Source organism: Carica papaya, chromosome 1 (assembly GCF_054855325.1).
Source record: "Carica papaya isolate Zhongbai chromosome 1, ASM5485532v1, whole genome shotgun sequence".
NCBI classification, from domain to species: domain Eukaryota; kingdom Viridiplantae; phylum Streptophyta; class Magnoliopsida; order Brassicales; family Caricaceae; genus Carica; species Carica papaya.
This window is the reverse complement of record NC_142309.1, coordinates 27,653,473-27,675,247: the sequence shown is the minus strand read 5'-3', so window position 1 is coordinate 27,675,247 and position 21,775 is coordinate 27,653,473. Positions and strand designations below refer to the sequence as shown.

Below are 21,775 nucleotides of genomic sequence, written 5' to 3'. Positions count from 1 at the left end.
TTTTAGAGTAAGCATTGCATGAATTATTTATGAGTTAATTCAGTGACAAACGTTATTTATTGTATTTTTCATTTATTGTATTTTATCAAATACTTCATTTATTGTACCTATCTCTTTTGGAGTAATCTTACATTTATTGTATTTTCAAATGCTTCATGTACTTATATCATCTCATATACCTACATATACTTGATGGAAGTACAATACTAATAACAACTCTTCACCTATTATCTGTTTACTTGACATGGTATTAGAGTCACAGATAGGGATGAATTTCTTTTTCCCAAACTTGCATAAATCAATCTGCCTGAACCTGACCTGTAGCAGTTTTTTTTTTAACAAACAGCAAGTTCAAGTTGAATCAGGTTCGTGTTGGCAGAAAAATTATACCAGAGCAGGAATGTTCGGGTTTGGTTTATTAAAATCTGGCGAAGCCCGACTCATTATGCATATTTCATTTTTATGAAGACAAACATAAATATATTAATATAACTTTTTTATTAATATAAACATATAAAGAATATATAAATGTAACCATATGTAAAGAGTATAAAATTTTTATTAATGAGCAGGTCATATGCAAGTCAAATAACCTGCAAACTCGACACAATTTAAAAAATAAAAGTACGCTTTGTTGCCATTTGTAGCCATAGATCGCCAACTTTTTTCTTCTTCAACATCCATAACTTCTCTTCCTTCTGTTCTGACTGAGATCAAAATTCTACTCCATCTATTCCATCTCATTCTCGCTCTTTTTCCACTAAATTCACTACCACCAATAATTCTTACTGATCCTCAATTACTAGAGTTTGTATGTTTATGTGGACGGCTTTTTGTAACAAATACAGTATGATAAAATATCCAGTAACCAGAGAACTAATATGATTTGGATATCATTAATTCAAATAGATTAATCCATTATGAATGGTATTGAAAGTTCATAGTCCTAGCAACAAAAGATTCTTATCTATGGAATGGTATTCTCAAAACAAAACATATATTACATATCGTTTGCTACAACGAAATTAACCCAGACTCAGTCGGACCCTTGGATCCCTTCCTTAAAAATTCATTTTAACCCCCCTCCAATCACTTCTCAGCTCACAAATGTCCAACAGTAAACCCTACTACCCACCAATGGGATTACTCCCATGTCATCTCCCTAGACCCTGTTCACATAGTCTAATCAATAATGTCAACTCCCATCAACACTTCACACCCTTCCCAAACTTAATGGGCTCTCGGCACACACAAGAAAATAAATAGTTGACCTTATAACAGCCTACTAACTCCTACGTAAAACATTCACAAACCTCAGACACAGAGCAAATCATATAAACTGGAAGCTTCTAATAGAATTAAATATCCTACCTCGGCATAAATTCATGTGGTATAGATAATACTCCAATATGACTTCTACACCTAATCCCCTTTTCTTAACCGTTGCAGGTTATATAGTGCTGGAGAGGAGTCCTACATCACCTTTTTCTCCACTATCATCTAACCAAATCCTTTGGTTAGTATCACAGTGAGGGCTAAGACCAGGTCTCATACGCCATGCCACAATCAAACAGTGGCAACATTATATGTTACTCCAACAAAAAGTAGATGTTTTTCTATATGCTTCGATTATGGTCGATCTACTCTATTTCTGGGCCAATCAAAGAATACGTACAAATAAAATCATCAAGCCAAAAGAAATGATCGCTATACTACAAGGACAATACAAACATGTAAACTGCATTTTGGAGCAACAAAAAATCTTCATTATGGCTCTCAAATTGAAGCCTAGGTAAATCAAAGACTAAAGTGAGTATTACCTGTGCAAATCTCGATCGAGTGTCTTCCCCTCAACCACGTAAAACCCTCTGGAATCAACAATGCAGGCACTCGGTTCCACGGCTCACCAATTGGAAACCCTAAATAATCAAAGACTAAAGTGAGTATTACCTGTGCAAATCTCGATCGAGTGTCTTCCCCTCAACCACGTAAAACCCTCTGGAATCAACAATGCAGGCACTCGGTTCCACGGCTCACCAATTGGAAACCCTAAATAATCAAAGACTAAAGTGAGTATTACCTGTGCAAATCTCGATCGAGTGTCTTCCCCTCAACCACGTAAAACCCTCTGGAATCAACAATGCAGGCACTCGGTTCCACGGCTCACCAATTGGAAACCCTAAATTGCTCGAAGGTTACCATATTTTGGGAAATGTAGTTGCTCACTCCATGGATTCACTCTCACGCTTATGTTCGAACATTGTTAGAACAAATTCAGGAGGCTGTGGCCCATTATATAAGATCAAAATGTGAATAATCTGGCCCATTTAGTTTTGTGTTGGACAAAAGAAGAACAGTTTATGGGCCATAAAATATATATAATGGATAAAATTGTATTAATACTTTGGAAAGTAAAATAAGAATTTGCAGGAAACAGTGGAGGGAGAGAAAGAGATGGGTGGAAGGAGAGAGGGGGGGATATGGCCGTTGGGCATTGGATTCTTTTTGTCAACGTCCGCGTTAAGCTTTTTCTTTACCAACTGAATGCGGTGCGAAATACCTTTTCTGCCCCTGCGCTTTCTTGTTACCCACTCTTAATACTATCCCCCCAACTACCTGGGTCCCACTTCTATTTCATCTTAACTTAAATGATGATGGTAATTGGATTCTAACCTTAGTTACATCTGTTTAATTGGACCTTTATCCTTCTTGTCAAACTCAGATTAAGACTTAATCTCCAGTTTCAACCGAATGGAAAATGCCAGACTGACTGACATTTCAATATCACCCCACCCAGTCAGGTCAGGTTACCGTTTTTTTAAAACCCCGTCGGTTTAACGTCATTTTCCTCCTCCATCCACTCTCCATTCCCATCTCTGAAAACCTAACCCTTCCCATTTTCTTTTCAAATTCTTCACTTCTCTTCAAATCCTACTCTACAATTTTGACGAAAAACTCCTATCATTTCCATCTCCAAGCTAACCTTGTCCGCTTTAATCTCTCAAATCTGTTCCTACACCACACTCTTTTAACACCCCCAATGTCTGTGGCTGCCAGCCCCCAGTCATCACCTAAACAGGTCACGCAACCACGAGCGGTACTCGCTTCCACTGGGAACCGAGTTAGGCTTTTGGACTTGGAATGGAAGACCCAAGCTCTTAAGAAACCGCAGAGACAGAGAAAGCCGGTGACGAAGGTGCCAGAATCAGCCGTGCGAAACAATTTTTCAGTTGACAGCTCTGCCTCCTCTGATTCCTCTTCGTCTTCCAGCAGCTCCTCCGCGAAAAAGACGGTCGCTAAAAGAACGGTGGCCAAGCGTAGTGGACTGAAGACCATGGATGTAGTTCCTCGCGGCGTTGGCGTCGCGGACGTCTCAATGAAGGTGTCGGGACCCGTGAAGAGGTGTGACTGGATCACGCCAAACTCTGGTGTGTGCATTAAGCTTATCTCTTGGTTCTGTTTTGTTTTATCTAACGCGTGCTACTTTTGTTCTTTTGTTGCTGTCTGGTGATATGACTGGTGCGGGGTATGTTTGCTAAGTTTGTTTCTGTTTCTTTTTTTTGGTCTGGTTTTGCTTTAAATCTTTGTTACTTATTTTATGTTAATTTTTCCCTCTCTTTAATTTTCTGTTTCTGTTTTTCCTTTTTCGTAGAAGTGGTGTGTGTTTGTTTTGAGTATTTTACTTTGACTGAAACATTAAAAAAAAAAAAAAAAAAAAAAATTTGACTTTCACATTTTATTGTAACACACAATTACTACCATTCATGGAGAAGTGATAGCTGACTAGCGAAACTTGAAAAGCCACTTAGAAACTTCTCGTGCAACTTTAATTCAATCTGTCAGGCTATATTGTGAAGTACGGAGATTTGAGGTATCATTTCTAGATTAACCTGTTTAATTTTCGCTCCCCTCTGTATTACACTTCTTTGGGGATAAATAGTAGAGAAGTATGATTCGTTTTATATAACCTGTTTATTATTGTATGTATGTCCCATTTGCTTATGATGCCTCATTAAACGACCCACATAAGCTGAACCCTGTTGTTTTTTTTCTTTCTCCCTATTGATACCTCAGATCCACTTTATATTTCTTTCCATGACGAAGAATGGGGAGTTCCGGTACGGGATGACGATACAAGATTGTTCGAACTACTTGTGTTTTCGCAAGCATTAGCAGAGCTAAGCTGGCCTACAATCCTCAGCAAGAGGGAAACTTTGAGGCATGACATGATATATTAACCTCTGATAACCTACTTTAATATTTACAGTCCGTTGAACATTTGTTGTTGGGTTCCATTAACAGGGAGCTTTTTCACAATTTTGATTTGTGTTCCATCGCACAATTTTCCGAGAAGCAGCTGCTTTCTATGAAAGTAAACGGGAGCCTGGTTCTGTCCGAATCAAAGCTTCGTGCAATTGTGGAGAACGCAAAACTGGCGTTCAAGGTATTATATTATTTATATGGTTTGTCGTGGTGAATTCCTATATGGACGTCACGTATGTATTAAGGGGTTGTTTAAAAAAGTTTTGAGTAGGAGGTTGGATATTGTGCATTTGCAGGTTCAACAAGAGTTTGGCTCGTTGAGCAACTACTTCTGGAGGTTTGTAAAGCAGAAGCCAATAAGAAATGGATTCCGATACGGACGTGAAGTACCAGTTAAGTCACCAAAGGCAGAACAGATAAGCAAGGATATGATGCAGAGAGGTTTCCGTTGTGTTGGACCTACTGTGGTTTACTCCTTCATGCAAGTCGCAGGAATTGTAAATGATCATCTCTTGACCTGCTTCAGATACCACCACCACACCACGTCAATAACTAAAAATCATGGTGTTATCTGACATGACCATACTTGTAACAACAACTTACTTGAGCAAGGATATGCTGCAGAGAGGTTTCCGTTGTGTTGGACCTACTGTGGTTTACTCTCCTTCATGCATGCAAGTCGCAGGAATTGTAAATGATAAAACTCTCATGGCATCCTCTACTAATAAAGACTCCATGATTATGTTGATTTTTGGTAAACAATAAAAGGAAAGGAATGCATGTTCTTTCTTAAGTACTAACTAGGTATGGATTTTCAAAAGAAAATTCCCACAAATAAAATTATTTTTCTCTAAATATATCCTACATCCCACTATCTAATAATAATTGTGAAAGAATTCCAAATTTTAGCAGTTTAGTTAATTAAGATGCGGATCTGTATCTCCTTTTCAAAAATGGATACCCAACAATCAAAGTTAAAGATGGTAGCAGCAAAATAATTTAAATAAAATAATAAATAAATTATAGGAGTAGTTGGTTCCCAACAAAATACAGCATTAACAGTACACAACACCTGAAAGAACTTTAATTTTGTGAGGTTTTAACAAGACTACTGTAGAGATAAACTTTGTAACAACAATAACCAGCCCAAGATATCTACATGCAATGCTTGTGAAACAACCCAATTCCTAAACAATTTCAAAAGGGCAAGGCATGACAAACAGAAAAGGGGGGAAGATGAACAAGCGGCAATTGAAATGACAGTTTCATAACTCCTAAGAAGCAAGTTTTGTTCAACATACGCAACTCCCAGGGAGAAGCTTGCTGGAAATGTGGCTGGTCTTCAAAGTCTGGCTGTATAAATCGCGAAACTGCGAGAACATTAGTTCACTCATTTTCGGAAAGCTACTCAATGGTCTTCCCAGCTCAACTCCGAACCTTTCCATTTCCAAGGGTAAGCTCTAGATCGTCTAATCCCACTTCATGGATCCTCTCCCCTTCCCATGGCTTCACCTGTCCATTCTCAAACTGGAACTCCGAACTCCGTCCTGCCTCATTGATCAAACCATTGGGGGACATTTGCGGAGCCACTGGTTTCACAAGATTGAAGGTTGGGGAGGTAGGCACCGCAGAGACAGAAGGGGCAAATTTCTGAAAGCTTATCCATTGACCAGAATCAACAGTTGAAGTATCGGATTCATCACATTCAGGTATGGTGGCCGGGGTGTGAAATTGGCGGTGGGTTGGGCTAGCTGGGGCAGACACCACATAGAAAGGGTAATTGAAGGAGGCCATGGACTCCTTGGCAATGGAGTCCCAGTTGGGCACTGGCTTGGGATTTCTTGAGGTTGGGGAGGATAATGGTGGAGTCACAGGGGCACTATTGGAGATTCGAAGAGGTGGTAGAGATGAAGGAATTGCATTCCGAAGGAAAGGAAGGATTGTGGAAGAGGTGCTGGGATCGATTCTAGTGGGGCTGGGGAAGGAAGAGGAAGAAGGACTTACTTGGTAGGAAGGAATTGGACTTGGAAATGATGAGGAGAGTGGACTTGGATTTTGGGAAGAGTATGGAGTGATTTTAGCGGAAGTTCCCGCTATATCATTTGGGTGTCGCTTGCATCCCTGGTCACCAGTCGCAATCAGAACCAAATATGATAACTATTATCAGAAACTAACAAACAACAGAACTAAACTAAACAAACACAAGTTTTTTAGAAATTTCCAATCAACCATCACAAGCTAATTAGGAAAAGGAATGTTTTGCAGAACTCTTTCAGCTACTTAATGGAGCTAACTTCAATGAATTCAGTGGTCCATTTTACTACATATCAGTGTTTTACAAAAACCTCAGATGACAAATGAATCAATTATCTGGTTTTCCCAATCGCGCATCACGAAGAAATTTCATGAATCACGCAAGATTGAAGTGGAAAAGAAAATTAGATTCGTTGTCCGACGCAATCAGATCAACATTTGGCGTTTTAGGAAGTGAATATAAAAATAAAAAATGAACCGGATCCAAGGCAATAAACTCATACGATCCCGGTAGTAAAATTTGAGATTTCCTCAGTTAAAAGCATAAATTGAAAGCAGATAGTTCAGATCTATGGCAAAATAGCAAGAAAGAAAGTTTACCATGCGGTAGGTAGTACCATCTTCTTCAACGATCCAACCAGCCTCGGAACATAGAGCCTTCAAGACCTCGTTGTTATCGCAGTGCTTAGGCAAATTATAATTACCTTGAGCTCTAAGGCCAGCGTATATCTTGGCGGCTATGGCTCTCCTCCTCCTCTCCCTCCTCCTATTGTTCTCTCTCTCCCTCCAGGACGGCTTCCTCCTGGGAGGCGCCGCCGACGTGGAGGTTGCACCGTCGGATGTCATTATTAGCAAGCACAGCTCAAGCAGAATCAAAAGAATCGCGGCGGGGTACGGAGGAATGGAATAGGTAGGAGCTGCTTCGGAAGCGATTTAAGCCCAGGGAAAAGAAGAGGGAAGGAGGGGAGAGTAGGCGGGTAGTGGTCACGAGGAATACGCTTTCCTTCGCTGGAAGCGAAGAAGAATCTCCCTTGCTACGTAGGGGTTAAAAAAATAATAGAAGAAGATAAGAAGTGATAAGGTGTGTCAAGGTACAGGGGAAAAGGAAAGAGAGAGAGGGATGGGGTGATTGGGGTAGGGCCCGCCGCAGCCGCTTGATGATATGGGGGAAGCGGATAGAGATGCTGATGATGATGGGTTTGAAGCAGGTGATGGCGTGTGGCCGCGCGCAGGCTAGCACGTTGGTGTTGTGAGTTAAAGAGAAGCGAGCACTGCCGCGTGTATGATCAAGTACCTTTCTTGTCATGACCCCAATAATATAAGGTAGGGCCAAGCCGTTGGAGGTGGGACACATGACACATGGTTGTATACACCATCACATCGGATGGGCTTTTTATCAGCAGTTTCTACTCCTTTTTCGTTTCAACACACGCATTAATTCTTCCTCTCTGCTTTTTCAGAGAGAGAATTTAAGGTGTTAAATTTTTTTTTGAACTCATTTAATTCAGTGTTCTAACATTTATTTTCAGTGAATAATTACTTAATTTTTTCTTTTATTTTGTTCAATTTATTGTTTAGGTTTTTAATTTGAGCAATTAAATACCTAACGTTTATTATGATTGCCTTCAATTGTGCATCCTATTTATGCCACTTCCAAGAGCAGAATATCCCTTAATCATCATATTCATGGAATTACGTGAAAACACACTCATGCTTCATCTTTTTAGCTACTGATTACGGCTTCAGCACGATTCCACCCAAGACTCATCTCTCCACAAGTTGACCAATAAAATCACTTTCAAGCATACTCCATTTGGAATTTGTCAGATTACCTACGGATAAATGCAGAATTGGGCTTTTTTAACAAGGGATCTATAGGCAGTCTGCCGGAGTTCCACGGTTATAGTGTGCTTTGAATCCTGATCTCTCCACCCAATCAAAACCAGATTTCAGGGAATGCCAGAGCAGCTTCTTATAAGCAATATGAAAATTTAAATAGAAATACTAGAAATTTATGATCTGCTAGGGAATTGGTCAGGAAAACTCCTCCGTCTACTTTGTCAAAAAGTATCTCGAGTCCTGAAAGCGGAGAGGTTCGTTGCCCCAAGACGTCCACCCAGCCATGATTTCTCTAGCAAACAGCTCGATGCATCGGGCAGGTTTAGGTCCCGGAACATATTCCAGCAGCAACTCTATACATCTCGCAGCCAAAAAGATAATTGAAGCACCAAATTAGCAACTAGCAAATACTATCTAACGAGTCAATAGCTTTGCAAAATTCAGTCATCCAAAGTTGCTTTAAAATTCTAAGGAAGAAAATAAACAGTTTTACTTAATATAGGAGAAAAAGAACTCCTTTAGTTCATTTTATGTGTGCATAAAAATTGAAAATTAAATTTTCTGTAGTATGATAGTACCTCCGAGAGGGGGCTTCCTTGAATAGTCTCCTGGGACGCTTACAATTACTAGATTATCTTTCACAGGTTTGAATCCTGCCAGATGTTTGGAATCTGCAATCTACAAGATGGACAACAAGATAACAAGAAGCAACTGTATAAGAAGTTCGAGAAAAAGGCAGTGAATATTGAAGCTAGGTACACTGAAAAACCATTGGCTCACCTGTCCACGACAGTAGCCTAAAAGAAGACATTCATAAGGCCTATGATGAAAGAGGTCTAGATCACTAATCAGTGAACCATCTGCTTTCACCTGCAAAAAAATTGCAACCTCAACACTGGGCGTGAAAAGCTTTCAAATTGGCACTGGTAATAAACCCGCACAAACCACATACACAAAGACACATGCAAAGAAGCTGAGCCAGCAAGAGGAAGAGAGAAGTGAAAGGGAGGTCACCTTTAACCAGTAGAAAGTAGCTACAGTACTGACTCCCCATGCTGGAAATAGTTCTTTCTCAACAAAACTACGCAACTTCTCCCGATTCGTCACCCATAAGGCCACAAGTGCTCCCTCCTGATGAGTAAGTTTCTTAATAGGAAGGGATAAGAAGTAACGGTTTGGCAAAGTAGGATACCTTTGATGAAAAGAAATACTCATTAAGGTTACTATTCTGAAAACAATATTCATAACATTTCCTAACAGAATTTACAGTAACAAGATACTAGTGAAAGATGACAGCTGCCAGTTTAAAATCTGTCTAAAAGTGCATTTATCTCTATAGGGGTTTCTACATCAAGTGTATGTCCCACATATACAGACATGGATTGCAATCATATTCTGGGCCTTGTCCAATTAACATTATTAAAATACATCTTGAGAATAATGCTTGGGGTGATTAGCATTCAAAATCAAAATACAATATTCTGTATATATGAGACCAGCTTCATGCTTCAGTTGGGCACACACTACACACAAAGACTTATTTTGCAGTAAATTCCTCGTAATCAATAAAAGTAAGAGCGTGGTTTGGAAGGCATGTGATTACATACTTTACTTTCTGACGAGCGCTTCCATTTTCCCATGGCGGATCAATGACTATGAGATTAAATCCTTGAACAGGTGAAGCTGCATATAAGAACGGGTAAAGTATCTCACAATTTGAAGAGCAATACTAATCAGCATCCCAATACACTAGCAAGTACTTCTTTAGCAGCTGATGAAATTCTAGTTTGCAGCAAAGTCCAATTAGAAAGGTCAAGACACCAGGCTTGCTATAATATTGATCTAGTAAAAGAATTTAATTTACCATTCAGGGTGGTTTTCTTGAACCTAAATAACCAAGAAATTATTTAAATAGACCCCTTTTTTATGACCTCAAGGGGACACATCGTCATAATAGATCCAACTTTATAAGTAACTTCTATTGCATGCATCTTAATGGCAGGTATCAATCAACAGCACAAAGAGGACTAGTACTTCTCAACAGGCAAGAAAACTTGCTGGAACTGGAAGGACTCAAAATATAACTTTAGTTTGACACGCCATAATTACCAGGAATAAGGTTGTGAATCTGCTGCAGATCAGACTTCCGCATGATAAGAAAGCAGAATATAGAGAGAAGAAAAAATGGTGAGGCACACTAGAAACAGATTTAAGTATTGGATAATCAAACAAAACTAAAGCTAAAACTAAATATAACACAAATTAAAGCGTTTTATGTCAGAATATTTAAAAAAGCATTAAAAATTTACCATGTAGAAGTAACTTTCTCTAGGTATTATATACTGCCTGTTTAGAAACTCAGCTTCCATATCATCGCCTGTCTCATTAACAACTAGGTTATTGAATACAGGAACCACAATCTGTTCATGACATGGATTAATCAAGGAACCTGATAAAAAAATCAACAATCTTTCATCAAAAAAAAAAAAAATCTAACATAAGGAATCCCTAACTCAAAATCTTCATTTACAGGCTTAACAAGTAAACATAACTAATGGAGTCACGAGACGAACCTCCATCATCGTTTGGCTTCTCATGTTGGCTGTAATTGAGAATTATCTCATAGAGAGGTGCTTGCCACTCTCTTCCAAGTTCAATAAAAGAATGTTCAAAATCGACATCCCTCTTTGTTGAGGAAAAAAATTCGCCCCTTAAACTCCTAATAGCCATTAAAAGACCAGCAGCTCGTAACAAAGATTCATGAGCCCTCAGTAACAAAGGCCTCGATTCCTGCAACAGAAAAGAACCAAGATAACCAGCTTATTTCCCTTCTTGTTGATTTCAAACTTTAAAGAGCATTTTCAAATCATGAATTAATCTAAAGTGAGGAATTAGTGGCTACTGCATTGCCTGGTGGCGTCGATCAGCGGCCTGCTCTCTTTCATTGAGTAGAAGAAGATTTCTCTGCCTCCTTTTTCGCTTCCTTGAATCAGATAAGGACGTCGTTTCTTGATCAATGCGTTTGGTCTCGAAGAAGCGAGAGTAGTATGCAGAAGGAAAAACCCTAAAACGAGTATAGGATCGATTTAGCACGCGAACCGAGTCCATAAAGACCGCGTCTGAATCCAATCGATAAATACCAGTTTCTAAGAACGTTGATAGCTGATCACTCGTCTCCATTACCACCGAGTTTATTCTCCCAACTTTTCCAGTAACCAACTGCTCTTTGGAACTGCGCAAAAGCAAAAAGTAATTAAATAAAAAAATTAATAATAATACATGAAAAAATTATTATTTTATTAATAGCTTGACTTTATAATTTAAAAAAGATAAGAAAAATTTTAACTATATTTAAAATAATTAAAAATAGTTAGAATTTAATTTTTATTCAATAAATTTCATTAATTTCGACATTAGTATATAATTACAATACAATATGAAAAGAAAATGTGGAAATTGCACGATGTTGACAAAAAACAAAACCAGAAGAAAAATAAAGCAGCAGAGATAAATACGAGTGCCACATAATATATATATATATATATATATATAAATATTAAGGTGGACAATGGTCAACCAATACGAATGTTTGTTTTCATTGGTTATAGAACATCATCCACTTACGTTTCTAGTTTTGGGTAATTATATAAATTCTTTTTTTTTTATTTTTTTATTTACCGATTATATCACATTAGTATTAGGTGACTTAACTAAATTAAATTAGTAAATTATTTTTAATTATATCACATGAAATTAATGCTTTTAAATATTTTTTTTTTAATTTTAAAATTATTATTTTATTTAATTAAATTACCGTGAGTTTTTGCAGAGAAATTCAACGAAGGCACAGAAACAACTTAATTGGATGATGTAAGTCAATGACGATATTTCTCGCACGATACGAAATAAGTGACAAATACAAACGCCTAGGAAGATAACCACGGTTAGTTTCTCTTGACTCCGCCTTCTACGCCTATAAATACTCGCCACTTTCTCATCTCCCCCGTTCACTTTGTTTACTGATTAAGCAACCAGAGTCTCGATCAAGTCTCCTTCTTCGAGATCAGACAGCTACCAGCATTTTTCCCTCGCTTAGTTCCTTCGGTGTAGCAATCTATCTTCACTCTAATTACTGATCATTTTCCTCTCCATTTTTGCATTTTAGCTAGCTTAGTTATTTCGTCAACACAGAAACAAATGATGGTCTGCTTGGTTTACCCGAAAAAATGGAGTGGAATCAAGAAAAATGGACCTATTTGTTTTTGTTTTCTGTCTTATGATGGTTCCTAGTTTAACAAAACCTCATTTCTTGATAGTCGAGATTTCAGCTGCTGCCCTCTTGGTCCTCTCCTTGTTGTAATGTGAACGCTTGAGTTTTTTGTTCTGTATCTTGATTTTTTAGAAATAAACGGAATGTTTGGTCCTGGTGTTAGTTTCTGATCAAATTGACACTTTCTTCCTTCTATTTTTTATTTTGCGACAGAGCTTGTAATATAGACTAGACTATGTAAATTTTTATTTCTATGGTCATGTTGGTTAACAACGAAACCGATTCATATCTGATATCATTCCGATCGTTTGCAGCACTCTCGGATCTCCCTGGAGTCTACCAACTCATAATTCACTGGAGTCAAGCAACTCATAATTGAGGATCCTCCCGCTGGAACAGATAACTGGTATGGGACTCTCCATCCTTTGCATGGTCGTTTATTACTCTTCTTGTAAATTATTATGCCTTTATAGGAGTTCGAATGTTCTCTTCTAAGATCTAACAACTTCTGATATCTTCGTGGTTTAAGCATACGAATTCTCTCCTCTCATCTAAATGTGAATTAGGGTAAATGTGAATTAAGGTAAACTGTACGGCAGCGCTAAATAGTTTGGCAAATTGGAATTGAACTAAGGGAAAATGAAACTATTTGCTTCAAACCTTGAAAGGAAACCCATGATTTCAACTTTTCGTTCTCTTCTCTACCTCTTATCTCTTTTTGGTCTGATTAACATTCCTCAGTTAAGCAAACAATGTCTGATTAGTAATAAGGAAACTAACATAATCCCTTCACCTCCATGGCTTTTATGCTTCATTTACATCATTTGATGGTTGAAAAGTTAACATAATACTGTTATTTGGTTTACTTCTCTGTTTCTTACTGTTTCAACAGCCCTTTCTCACAAAAGTAGAGGGATTTTATCCGAGTGCAATGTTTGCTCCAGCTGCTTCCACGACTGAGATTGATTTTGACTGTACTTTGGCGGAGCTCTTTGGGTTATTCACAAGAATGGCGAGTGGAACATCTCCACCAAGCAATGTTGTTACAGATATAAATCCTTACAAATATGCGCCCTCCAATTTACCTGGTAAGTTCATTATCCTTTTTCTATTTATTGAATCACCAGAAAAACTTGATGATGATTTAAATTTTCATTGCTTCTTTCTTAATTTCCATCAATTTCTGAATAGTCCATTGGTATTTATTTTTCTAAAACAAAACTGAAATTGATTAGGCTGCCTTTACTGGGTTCAAAATGTATCTAGAAATGAGCTCTCTCTTTAATGTTCATATTCCTCGGTCACAACTCTCCTTAATGTAATTTGAATAGGAGATGTTTGAAAATCTTCATGGACAATCTGGTTGTCATTTTACCAAAGATCCAAGAATAAGTGGTGGAAGGGTTTCTGTCACGCAGAAATAGAATTGTGCAGTGCATGGGGAATATCATACGAAACAACTATTTATTATCTTCAAACTTATGCCATATTTTTATTATTTTCTTTTTAATTTCAAGAACCACACATGTTTTCATGTATAAAAATGTTGTAAACTTAATGATATATCTTTACTTCCTTTTTCTTTAGTAGAAAAATAAGTATTATTAATATAGAAGGGAAAAAAGAATACATTCAAGGAGAATAAGGCATCCTCCGCAAGCTAGAAAAAAATAACAAATACAAAAATAACAAAACCAAGCTCCTGGAAATAAAAATTTCCGGTTATGATGCAGATTAGAGATGCTAATAGTAGAATAATGCCCATAGACCTTAACCCACAATGTAACATAAAAAGTGGCTTTTTCCCATGGCTCATGGAAAGGGTTGGTCTGTTCGTTAAAGATCCGACGATTCCTTGCAAGCCAAATGCTCCATAGGTCAGCAAAGAATGCACCTCTTCAAAGTGGCTTAGCCTGTGCTTGTAGCCCCTCCCAAAAAAAAAAGATCCATGAACACCTCTACCATTGGGAGGGTCACCCAACTTAAACCAAAAGCCTTTACTAATTTTGCACAGAACCTCCAAGGCGTATTGCAGTGCAGGAACAAATATGACCTGCATCTCTCCTCCTGCAAGACGCATCACATGAATATCTGGAGACAAGGCACGATTAAGTTGGCATACTTACAGCATCTTATTAGTGTTTATCCTCCAAAGAATACCGGTCCAAGCGAACACCTTGACTTTGAAAGGAATAGGAGATTTCCGGAACTTGTTGGCCTTATATATTGGGTTATCGTTAGGTTTGGAAATGAGATGTTTGAAAAAAGACTTGCAAGTAAATGTTCTCAAAGGTTCCAAGGTCCATATCCTTTTCTGATTAGTTGCTAAATTGAATAGATTCCAAGAGACTTAGAAGGTTTGCCATGTCAGAAGCCTCCCTATCAAAAAGTTTATGGCTGAAGCGGAAGTTCCAGGTAATACCGTCTTCATTATTCAAAATAGATTGTAAGACAGGGGCATTATGTCTAAGGGACACAGATTGAATAGGCATGGGAACTGTGTGGCTAGCGGTTGATTCCCCACACAGGTACTTTAATTCCATCTTCAAATCACAAATACATGTGTGCTTGTTGAAAATAAAAACAGTCTGGAAAATGAAAGTAAAAGTGTGGCATAAGTTTGAACAGAACAAATAGTTATTTTTAGACTTATGCCATATTTTCATAGCATTGTCCAGACATGGTTTAATTTTGAACAATTCCATATAATTTTACATGCAAATATATAAATTTTGAAAATGGAACTAATGTTTTAATATGCTAAAGAAAGCCAAAGGATATGTGGACCTGTCAAACTTCTTTTTAATCGGCATATTATGTTATTTTATAGACGCCTTTGTGCTTAATGGCATACGGGTTAAAAACATATAGTAGAAGGATTATTGAATTCCTGCTTAAAGCAGAACAAGTTCATTACAGTATTTGTTAGATCGAAGTATAACGCTATTCATGTATTTTGCGTTTCTCAGTTTATTTTGACCACTGGAACTCCTATAGAAATTTAAATGTTTTAGGAGCCAACCTCACTGAATCCTTTTGTGGATGAAGAATTGTGATTTTTGTTTGTGTTAATATCACAGTCCTTAATGTTAAGCGCAATTGTGTCAAGTGACCTTTTGTGCGATTGGAATGCTTTACTTCAAGAATGGTGAATTTCATTTAGGTACTTCATAAGAACAGTATAACAGATGGTAGCATGTAAGATTGAGATTGAACTTACTAAGTTTTCTTTAACGTTGGGAGTGTGTAGCTGGTGTTTGGTACTTTTTATACTCCAAGGAGAACATTGGTACAGAATATGGTATCTGGAAGGCCAAAGAGGAGGCCTGTGAAATATTTTCAGATACTTCCATTATTGGTTGGAGGAGCACACTTGAATTCCATGAAGGTCAGGTGCCAGATGAGCACAAGAGTAGCTGGATAATGCAAGAGTTTACTATAACTCAGAAGAGACCATCTGAAGACAGCGAGACCAAGGTACTCCACAGAATCACCAAAGCTACATGCATATTCACTGAAATTTTACTTTTTATCTCTATTCAAAAACCAACCTACCAGTCACCAAGCGGTCTGGTTGGAGAATATGCAGGAAGCAGGCATATTGTGCCGAATTTTTCTTGATGGTGTACAAAATTGTTACCTGGACAAGCAAGAGAAGAAGTCTGGTCCTGATATTGGGACTGAATTCCATGATCATACAAAGCAACTAATTGTTCCAATAGCTGATAACAACTCTGGAAAAGGTTCTTCCAGCAATCTCCTGGTAAGGCTACTTCCTCACTGTTGTGTCTTACCTTGTTGCTTGGGTTGGATTTTACATGTTGATTAGCTTATTGTAATTTTTTTATTCATACAATAAATTTGAAACCAGTTACTGACTTTATTAAAGACCAGCTATTATTCCTAGTGAATTTTTCATTTCATTTTAATTTGCTCAAGTCACATAACACAGAACCTTCATCTGACTCCTGTTAAAACGGCAAACCTTGCAGCTCTGTCAAATTATCAGGATAATTTCTAAATGCTAAAAATAGTGTAAGGCATTTTAATCATGATTTATCAGGTAAGCTAGATTTTAGTACTAAGAATCATCCACAAATTCATAGCATTTCTATATTTCTTGTTTCAGCTAGCAATTCTCAGGTTGAATGGATCTATCACAGATAATATTTGTCAAGTAAAATGTTAGCATGAAGGGGAATATTCTTGTATAATGATAAGAAGAGACCAACTGATGCCCTTAAACAAAACATTGCATCTGTTGGTTATTGGAGTTGAGATATCTTATGTCATGTTAGTTTCGTGGGGGAAGGCGTTCTGTTTGTATGTTGAGGTCTGGCCATGTTTTGTAGGTGCAGAAGGGTGACAAGGTAGAAGAATCACCTGTTTCAAGGAAACTTACAAATTATAGTGCTGAAAACCTGCCTGAACTTGATTATGCTTTTAGAGGTGATTACTTGGAGTTGCTGGATCTTGATAACCCAGCATCATCGTCTTCCAGTTCAGAAAATTCAAGTCGCTTTTCCTTGTCATCAGACGAATATTTTGATCCATTGGCTTTGTTGCAAGAGCTTAGGTCTGAAAATAGTGCAGACATAGAAAAGAGGGATGCAAATTACAAATTCAACATCAGTGAAGCCCGCAGATTAACTGAGGTTGTTGTAACTGTTCCGGCCATTTCAGGTATGTAGATTTCCCATTTTACTCTCTCTTTTCATTGTTTCCTTCGGCCTGTGCTTCACATTGGTTGTATTTATGTGTGTTGCTCCTTTTCATTGCTTCCATTCTTTTTCTTGCTTGTGCATTTTTACCTGAAGGAAATTTGAGGTGCTTGCTATTGGAACTGTAATTATTCAAAGCAAACTTGTGAATTGAACTTTAGCCATCTTTCATTTAAGCAAAGCTGATGAAAATATGTTTGCTCTCAACATACATTCTGAGTGTTGTTTATGAGGGTACCTTTTGATGTATGACTAAAGTACTTGTTTTTCTGTTTATTGAGTTGAATTTTTATGCAAATAATTCGATTTTTCTAGTATCCAACAGATCTTGTTTGAGGAAAAACTCTCTGGCTGATTGTGATTCCTTGAAACCTTTGAGCCTCTCTTACTATATATATGTCAAAAATCATCCTGCATTTTTAGTCTATAAGTTTCTGATTGTAATGCAAAAGAAAAAAGCAACCTGAATTGAATTTCTCATAATTAGTTTCTTGATATCTCGGAGACATAGGCACTAGATTGTAACATATATTGAAAGAGCACATAAAAAATCCAATATGAAGAAACTATATTGTACTATGTGCCAAGTGAAGTCAAGTTTGGCACTGCTCAAAACTAAGTTAAGGTTTCTGGTAGAGGCAAGAACAAAAATCTGATGATAGCACCCATTATCTATATTAAAATATATAATAATAGATCAATTTCTATTAGCTTATGTTTTTGAAATAATTGGTTACCAATTAATTGTTCACTTCACATGATATTAAGGCTGAGAACAAGGGTTTGATTCCTAATTACCGCCTTGTTTTTGTTAATTAAATTTCGGGTAAGTCACAGAATTGTTGATGTATGACACACTTTGATGCTTTCACAACAGCTCATAAATAATTGACAGATCACTCTATTTTTAGCAAAGTTTAAGGTAGCACGAGAAGAGACTAAATACCAGAAGAGAAAGGTGGGAAAAGGGAGACGGAAAAGAGGAAGAAGGAAATGAAAAAAGGTTGAAGGAGGGTAGAGAAACCAGAATTTAGAGAAAGAAATGTTTCAGTTCCATTCCATTAACCATTTTCATCGTCATGATGTCCAATATCTTTCTATACGAGATAGAAAGAAAGAAGGTCAAAAGAGCCGATAGCAATCTTAGCAACTAAACAAGTTGAACACTCGAGATGGGATTGTTGGCAACTTATGGTCGCAACCTTCTTTTTCCACCGTCTCTAGACTCAATAGAGAGCACAACTTGGTAGCTTGTGGTTGCTACCTCCTTTTGGTCATTCGAACCACGGCACTTAAAGGACTAATACGAAATTAGGTGTTATATCATTCTTCCACTAATAAGATATCTCCTCATCTTTCAAAAAGAAAGAAAATAAAAAGAAAACGAAAAGGTGCAACTAAAGAACGAATAGCATTAACCTTTACTCTTGCACCTATTAGTGTCTTGAGTCTTTGATGCTTGGGATGGTCGTCCATTAGTTATTCTTTTAAATTACACATAATAACTAAAATCCTCTCTTATTTTATTGTTGTCACAAAAATTAGTCTCTACCTTAGCGTTTTCTTACCCCTATCTTTAAAATTTTGACTGTGTACCTGACAATCATTTGGCACTGGTGTAATGCAAAAGTCATCTGACAATATTATGAAACTATAAAGCTTTTTAATGGTTAGGCAACAGATTACTAACGTAATGGATAGTTTTGTAACAAAATAAAGAAAAATAGGAGAGTAGTTTGTAATTATATCTTAAGTTAAAAGCGAACTTTTTTAAAATACTGTCAAATCTTAGCACGAGATTAGGGGTTTGTAATTGACCTTACTTTCAGCATAGCACGTTTATGTGTAAAAGGGTAGGTTAGAATAGAAATAATAAATCAGACTCTTCAGTATTAGTTTAAGCTTCCATCAATTATTTACAATCTAAATACTATTTTAGCTGGAGGATGTCTATTACCAGTCTATTCATTAACTTAGGCTGGCGGATAAGAGGCCATGTTTTAGGGTGAATGGCACCTTCGCTTGCCCACATATTCTGATAGGACTGAATTGTTGGATCTATTGAACTGAAATCAGCTTCTGATAATTGGTCCTGTTTGTTCTTGTCTAAATGCTATTTCGTTCTAGAAGTATTTATCTCATTGCACGTGGAACTAAATAGAGGAAAAATGATAGTGATAAGATTCCTAAGAGGATAAGATTAAATAGTTTTACCTTATTTTGTGTTTGTTATCCAGAAGATTAGGAAAAGGATGGGAGATAATAGTATCTTTTCTGAGAGGAGGATATGGTAGTATCTTTGCTGACTGTGTTACATAACGGTGGTGTTTATACCTTTGATATGTCCTTGCTAAAGGTAAACAGGAAACTTAAATAATAGGAAAAATATCTTTTGCAAATCAATTTCATTTCTGTATTATCGTACAGTTAAATAATTCATCGTGTTTTGGGAGGATCCATCAACATTCAGATTCTATCCTCAATATATAAGTCCACGAACCATCGTTACACACGCTTTAATGTGCTCTCAGCTAAAATAAGTTTATCTTGTAATTATTTTCTCGTACGAAATTGCTTCTATGCATGGGGTAACTCTCTTAATTTCCAATTATCAGCAGGAAATGTTATTGATATTGGAAGAACCAAATCTCCTGTCAAAGAGATGATGAAGGCTGATTGCTTTGTGCCTGGAGAAGGAGATAGTATACATCTGGATGACAGACAGGGAGGTTTGAAATCAAAGTACGTTGGTGAAGGTCCATCATCAAACTCTCATAATGTGTCTGAATCTTGGGATAGCCCCATTGTAGCTCCATGTGGGGAAAGGAAATCTGCTGCTGGCAGAATGAAAAAGCTCAAGAAGAAGTACCTCTGCTTTATGCCATTTTAGATCCTCTAGTATAATACTGTTAGGGTGTGTAACATATAATTATAATTCACGCACAATGCACAAAATTAAGTTGTCTTAGGGAGTAGAATAAGAAATATCGTTGCAATGCAATGTTTAAACACAAGATCAGGAAGTATAGTAATTTAGACAGAGTCCAGTTTGTGTATGTTTTCTTGTTGATAGCAGATTAATGAGCTTCAAGAGTAGGAGACTGATGTTATGTCATAGGAAAGGAACCTAGTTACTTGGTTTACAGTTGCAAGGTTAGGCAAAGTGGGTTCTCATGATATCATGACGAGCTCTGTTGTTGTAATATTATTTCGTTTCATAATGTAAAACTCTCTTATGTTTTTTTACCGGAGATAAATTTACACTGTTTAGGATTAATAAAATTCCAAATGGAATGTAGAATTGATTTGTAAATTTATGCGTAAGAAGCTTTAAAAAAATGGTGAATGTACAACGAGCTTCATTCATTCATTTATTTATTTGACCTTTGGGGATCTGGTCTCCCCCGATAATAATACGGGCAAGAGCGGTTGTAAGTGTCTGGAGGTGGAAGGCACCGAAGATTTCCAGAGTTTACGTAATGACACCCAACAACTCCATTTAAACTCTTTGTCAATTAGATGCTATGCTACTTACTATTATTGGCTTGGCTTAGAAAAATTAGACCCAGTTTCCTGCAACCCACCCACTCTCCTTTTTCCCTCAAATTTAATACAGAATTTATGAAAACTATTGTACATTTATATTACTGTATCTCAAACCTAGCACCAATCACATAAAAATGAAAATGGCAAAGACCTCCGTAGTGTTATGGGCTCAATTGAAGCTAAAAATCGTTTTATGTTTCCGTCCGAGGGAGAATCGAACATGATGATTGATGTAAGAGGGGTCCAGATCTATGACGATCTACATATTTCTATTCACACTCTTTAACTGTATACATGTAGATGTATGTATGTACGTACGTAGTTTTGTATGTTATATTGAGTTTGGAATAGAAAGATGCGCAATAATTTGAAATGGGTATTGGTGGTGGTGGGCGCTGTATTTATAATTAGCAACATGCTATGGTCCACATGGCCGGTCTATGATCTTCGTTCCGCTGTACCAACGGCCCCACCAGGCGAGATCGCTTCAGCTGAAAAATCAAAAAGCAAAAACCAAATATCAACGCTTTGGAGAATTTGTTATTCGGAACCCACCAAAAAAAAAAAAAAAAAAGCTTGTTTAATTCGCCTAATATATAATATCATATTCATCTTTCGCAACTTTTCAATTCCTAGCTTTTTATCTTCTTTAATGTGGTGAAAAACTATAGGTTTCGTTCTGAATTAGTTAGTTGTTGTGGAAATGTTTTCAAAAAAACGAAAATTTGAAATAAAAAAAAAGTAAGAAATGTACATGCCAAAAAATAAATGAAATTTAAAAAATATATATAAATATATAAGAAGAGATATTTCGAAGAGGGCAAATGGAGATAAAGAAAATAGACATGGAAACGAATAATAGAGAAGAGTTCGATAGTATAAAAAATCAAATAAAAAAAAAAGTTAATGAGAGGCCAACCACCGAACCAAAGTAGGAATAACAATTGTTCGAATTCGAGATATATTCTTTAAAATTTGAACCTGACTAACTTGTATTTGTAATATATAAATTTAAAATATATTTAAATATATAATTTTTATTTAACTCTATTTGATTTACGAATAAAATTTTATAAATATAAAATATTATAATTCTTATAGT

At 36.8% G+C, this 21,775-nt stretch overlaps 4 protein-coding genes across 7 annotated transcripts; 2 read left to right on the top strand and 2 right to left on the bottom strand.

Annotated features, from left to right (window-relative positions):
* Positions 1-2,423: 2,423 nt before the first annotated feature.
* On the top strand, positions 2,424-5,011 carry LOC110813605 (DNA glycosylase superfamily protein). Its single transcript, XM_022040813.2, has 4 exons — positions 2,424-3,428; positions 4,075-4,219; positions 4,303-4,444; positions 4,560-5,011. Exons 1-4 carry the CDS (start codon positions 3,041-3,043, stop codon positions 4,836-4,838), a joined length of 954 nt encoding a protein of 317 aa, XP_021896505.1. The 5' UTR covers positions 2,424-3,040; the 3' UTR covers positions 4,839-5,011.
* A 247-nt stretch (positions 5,012-5,258) lies between these two features.
* LOC110813606 (protein BRASSINAZOLE-RESISTANT 1-like) lies at positions 5,259-7,357 on the bottom strand. Its single transcript, XM_022040815.2, has 2 exons — positions 6,898-7,357; positions 5,259-6,384 (listed from the first exon to the last, which is right to left on the bottom strand). Exons 1-2 carry the CDS (start codon positions 7,141-7,143, stop codon positions 5,689-5,691), a joined length of 942 nt encoding a protein of 313 aa, XP_021896507.1. The 5' UTR covers positions 7,144-7,357; the 3' UTR covers positions 5,259-5,688.
* Positions 7,358-7,953: 596 nt separating this feature from the next.
* On the bottom strand, positions 7,954-11,573 carry LOC110813604 (Methyltransferase MT-A70 family protein). Of its 2 annotated transcripts, none has more exons than XM_022040812.2 (9): positions 11,047-11,573; positions 10,710-10,926; positions 10,446-10,513; positions 10,246-10,279; positions 9,744-9,819; positions 9,151-9,328; positions 8,917-9,006; positions 8,715-8,814; positions 7,954-8,489 (listed from the first exon to the last, which is right to left on the bottom strand). In XM_022040812.2, the coding sequence occupies exons 1-9, from the start codon at positions 11,314-11,316 to the stop codon at positions 8,350-8,352; spliced, it is 1,173 nt and encodes a 390-aa protein (XP_021896504.1). In that variant the 5' UTR covers positions 11,317-11,573; the 3' UTR covers positions 7,954-8,349. The 2 variants fall into 2 exon arrangements, with proteins under 2 accessions (XP_021896504.1, XP_021896503.1); XM_022040811.2 differs by having other exon boundaries at positions 10,446-10,585; positions 11,047-11,567.
* A 508-nt stretch (positions 11,574-12,081) lies between these two features.
* LOC110813524 (uncharacterized) lies at positions 12,082-20,373 on the top strand. 3 transcript variants are annotated; one of them, XM_088207558.1, is made up of 7 exons: positions 12,082-12,240; positions 12,721-12,812; positions 13,299-13,494; positions 15,657-15,883; positions 15,996-16,169; positions 16,759-17,089; positions 19,743-20,373. In XM_088207558.1, the coding sequence occupies exons 3-7, from the start codon at positions 13,338-13,340 to the stop codon at positions 20,015-20,017; spliced, it is 1,164 nt and encodes a 387-aa protein (XP_088063684.1). In that variant the 5' UTR covers positions 12,082-12,240; positions 12,721-12,812; positions 13,299-13,337; the 3' UTR covers positions 20,018-20,373. The 3 variants fall into 3 exon arrangements, with proteins under 3 accessions (XP_088063684.1, XP_021896393.2, XP_088063688.1); XM_022040701.2 differs by having other exon boundaries at positions 12,083-12,240; positions 19,746-20,373; XM_088207562.1 differs by lacking the exon at positions 12,082-12,240 and adding an exon at positions 12,257-12,492.
* The last annotated feature ends 1,402 nt before the right edge of the window (positions 20,374-21,775 follow it).

Coding starts and splice junctions, on each gene's coding strand:
- LOC110813605 (XM_022040813.2), top strand. CDS start 3,041: ATGTCTGTGGCTGCCAGCCCCCAGTCATCACCTAAACAGGTCACGCAA. Junction 4,220..4,302: donor AGCAAGAGGGAAACTTTGAG/GCATGACATGAT, acceptor TTCCATTAACAG/GGAGCTTTTTCACAATTTTG. Junction 4,445..4,559: donor ACGCAAAACTGGCGTTCAAG/GTATTATATTAT, acceptor GTGCATTTGCAG/GTTCAACAAGAGTTTGGCTC.
- LOC110813606 (XM_022040815.2), bottom strand. CDS start 7,143: ATGACATCCGACGGTGCAACCTCCACGTCGGCGGCGCCTCCCAGGAGG. Junction 6,385..6,897: donor ATGGTACTACCTACCGCATG/GTAAACTTTCTT, acceptor ACTGGTGACCAG/GGATGCAAGCGACACCCAAA.
- LOC110813604 (XM_022040811.2), bottom strand. CDS start 11,316: ATGGAGACGAGTGATCAGCTATCAACGTTCTTAGAAACTGGTATTTAT. Junction 9,329..9,743: donor AGCGCTCGTCAGAAAGTAAA/GTATGTAATCAC, acceptor TTTTCATCAAAG/GTATCCTACTTTGCCAAACC. Junction 9,007..9,150: donor CTACTTTCTACTGGTTAAAG/GTGACCTCCCTT, acceptor ATTTTTTTGCAG/GTGAAAGCAGATGGTTCACT.
- LOC110813524 (XM_088207558.1), top strand. CDS start 13,338: ATGTTTGCTCCAGCTGCTTCCACGACTGAGATTGATTTTGACTGTACT. Junction 16,170..16,758: donor GTTCTTCCAGCAATCTCCTG/GTAAGGCTACTT, acceptor CATGTTTTGTAG/GTGCAGAAGGGTGACAAGGT. Junction 17,090..19,742: donor AACTGTTCCGGCCATTTCAG/GTATGTAGATTT, acceptor TCCAATTATCAG/CAGGAAATGTTATTGATATT.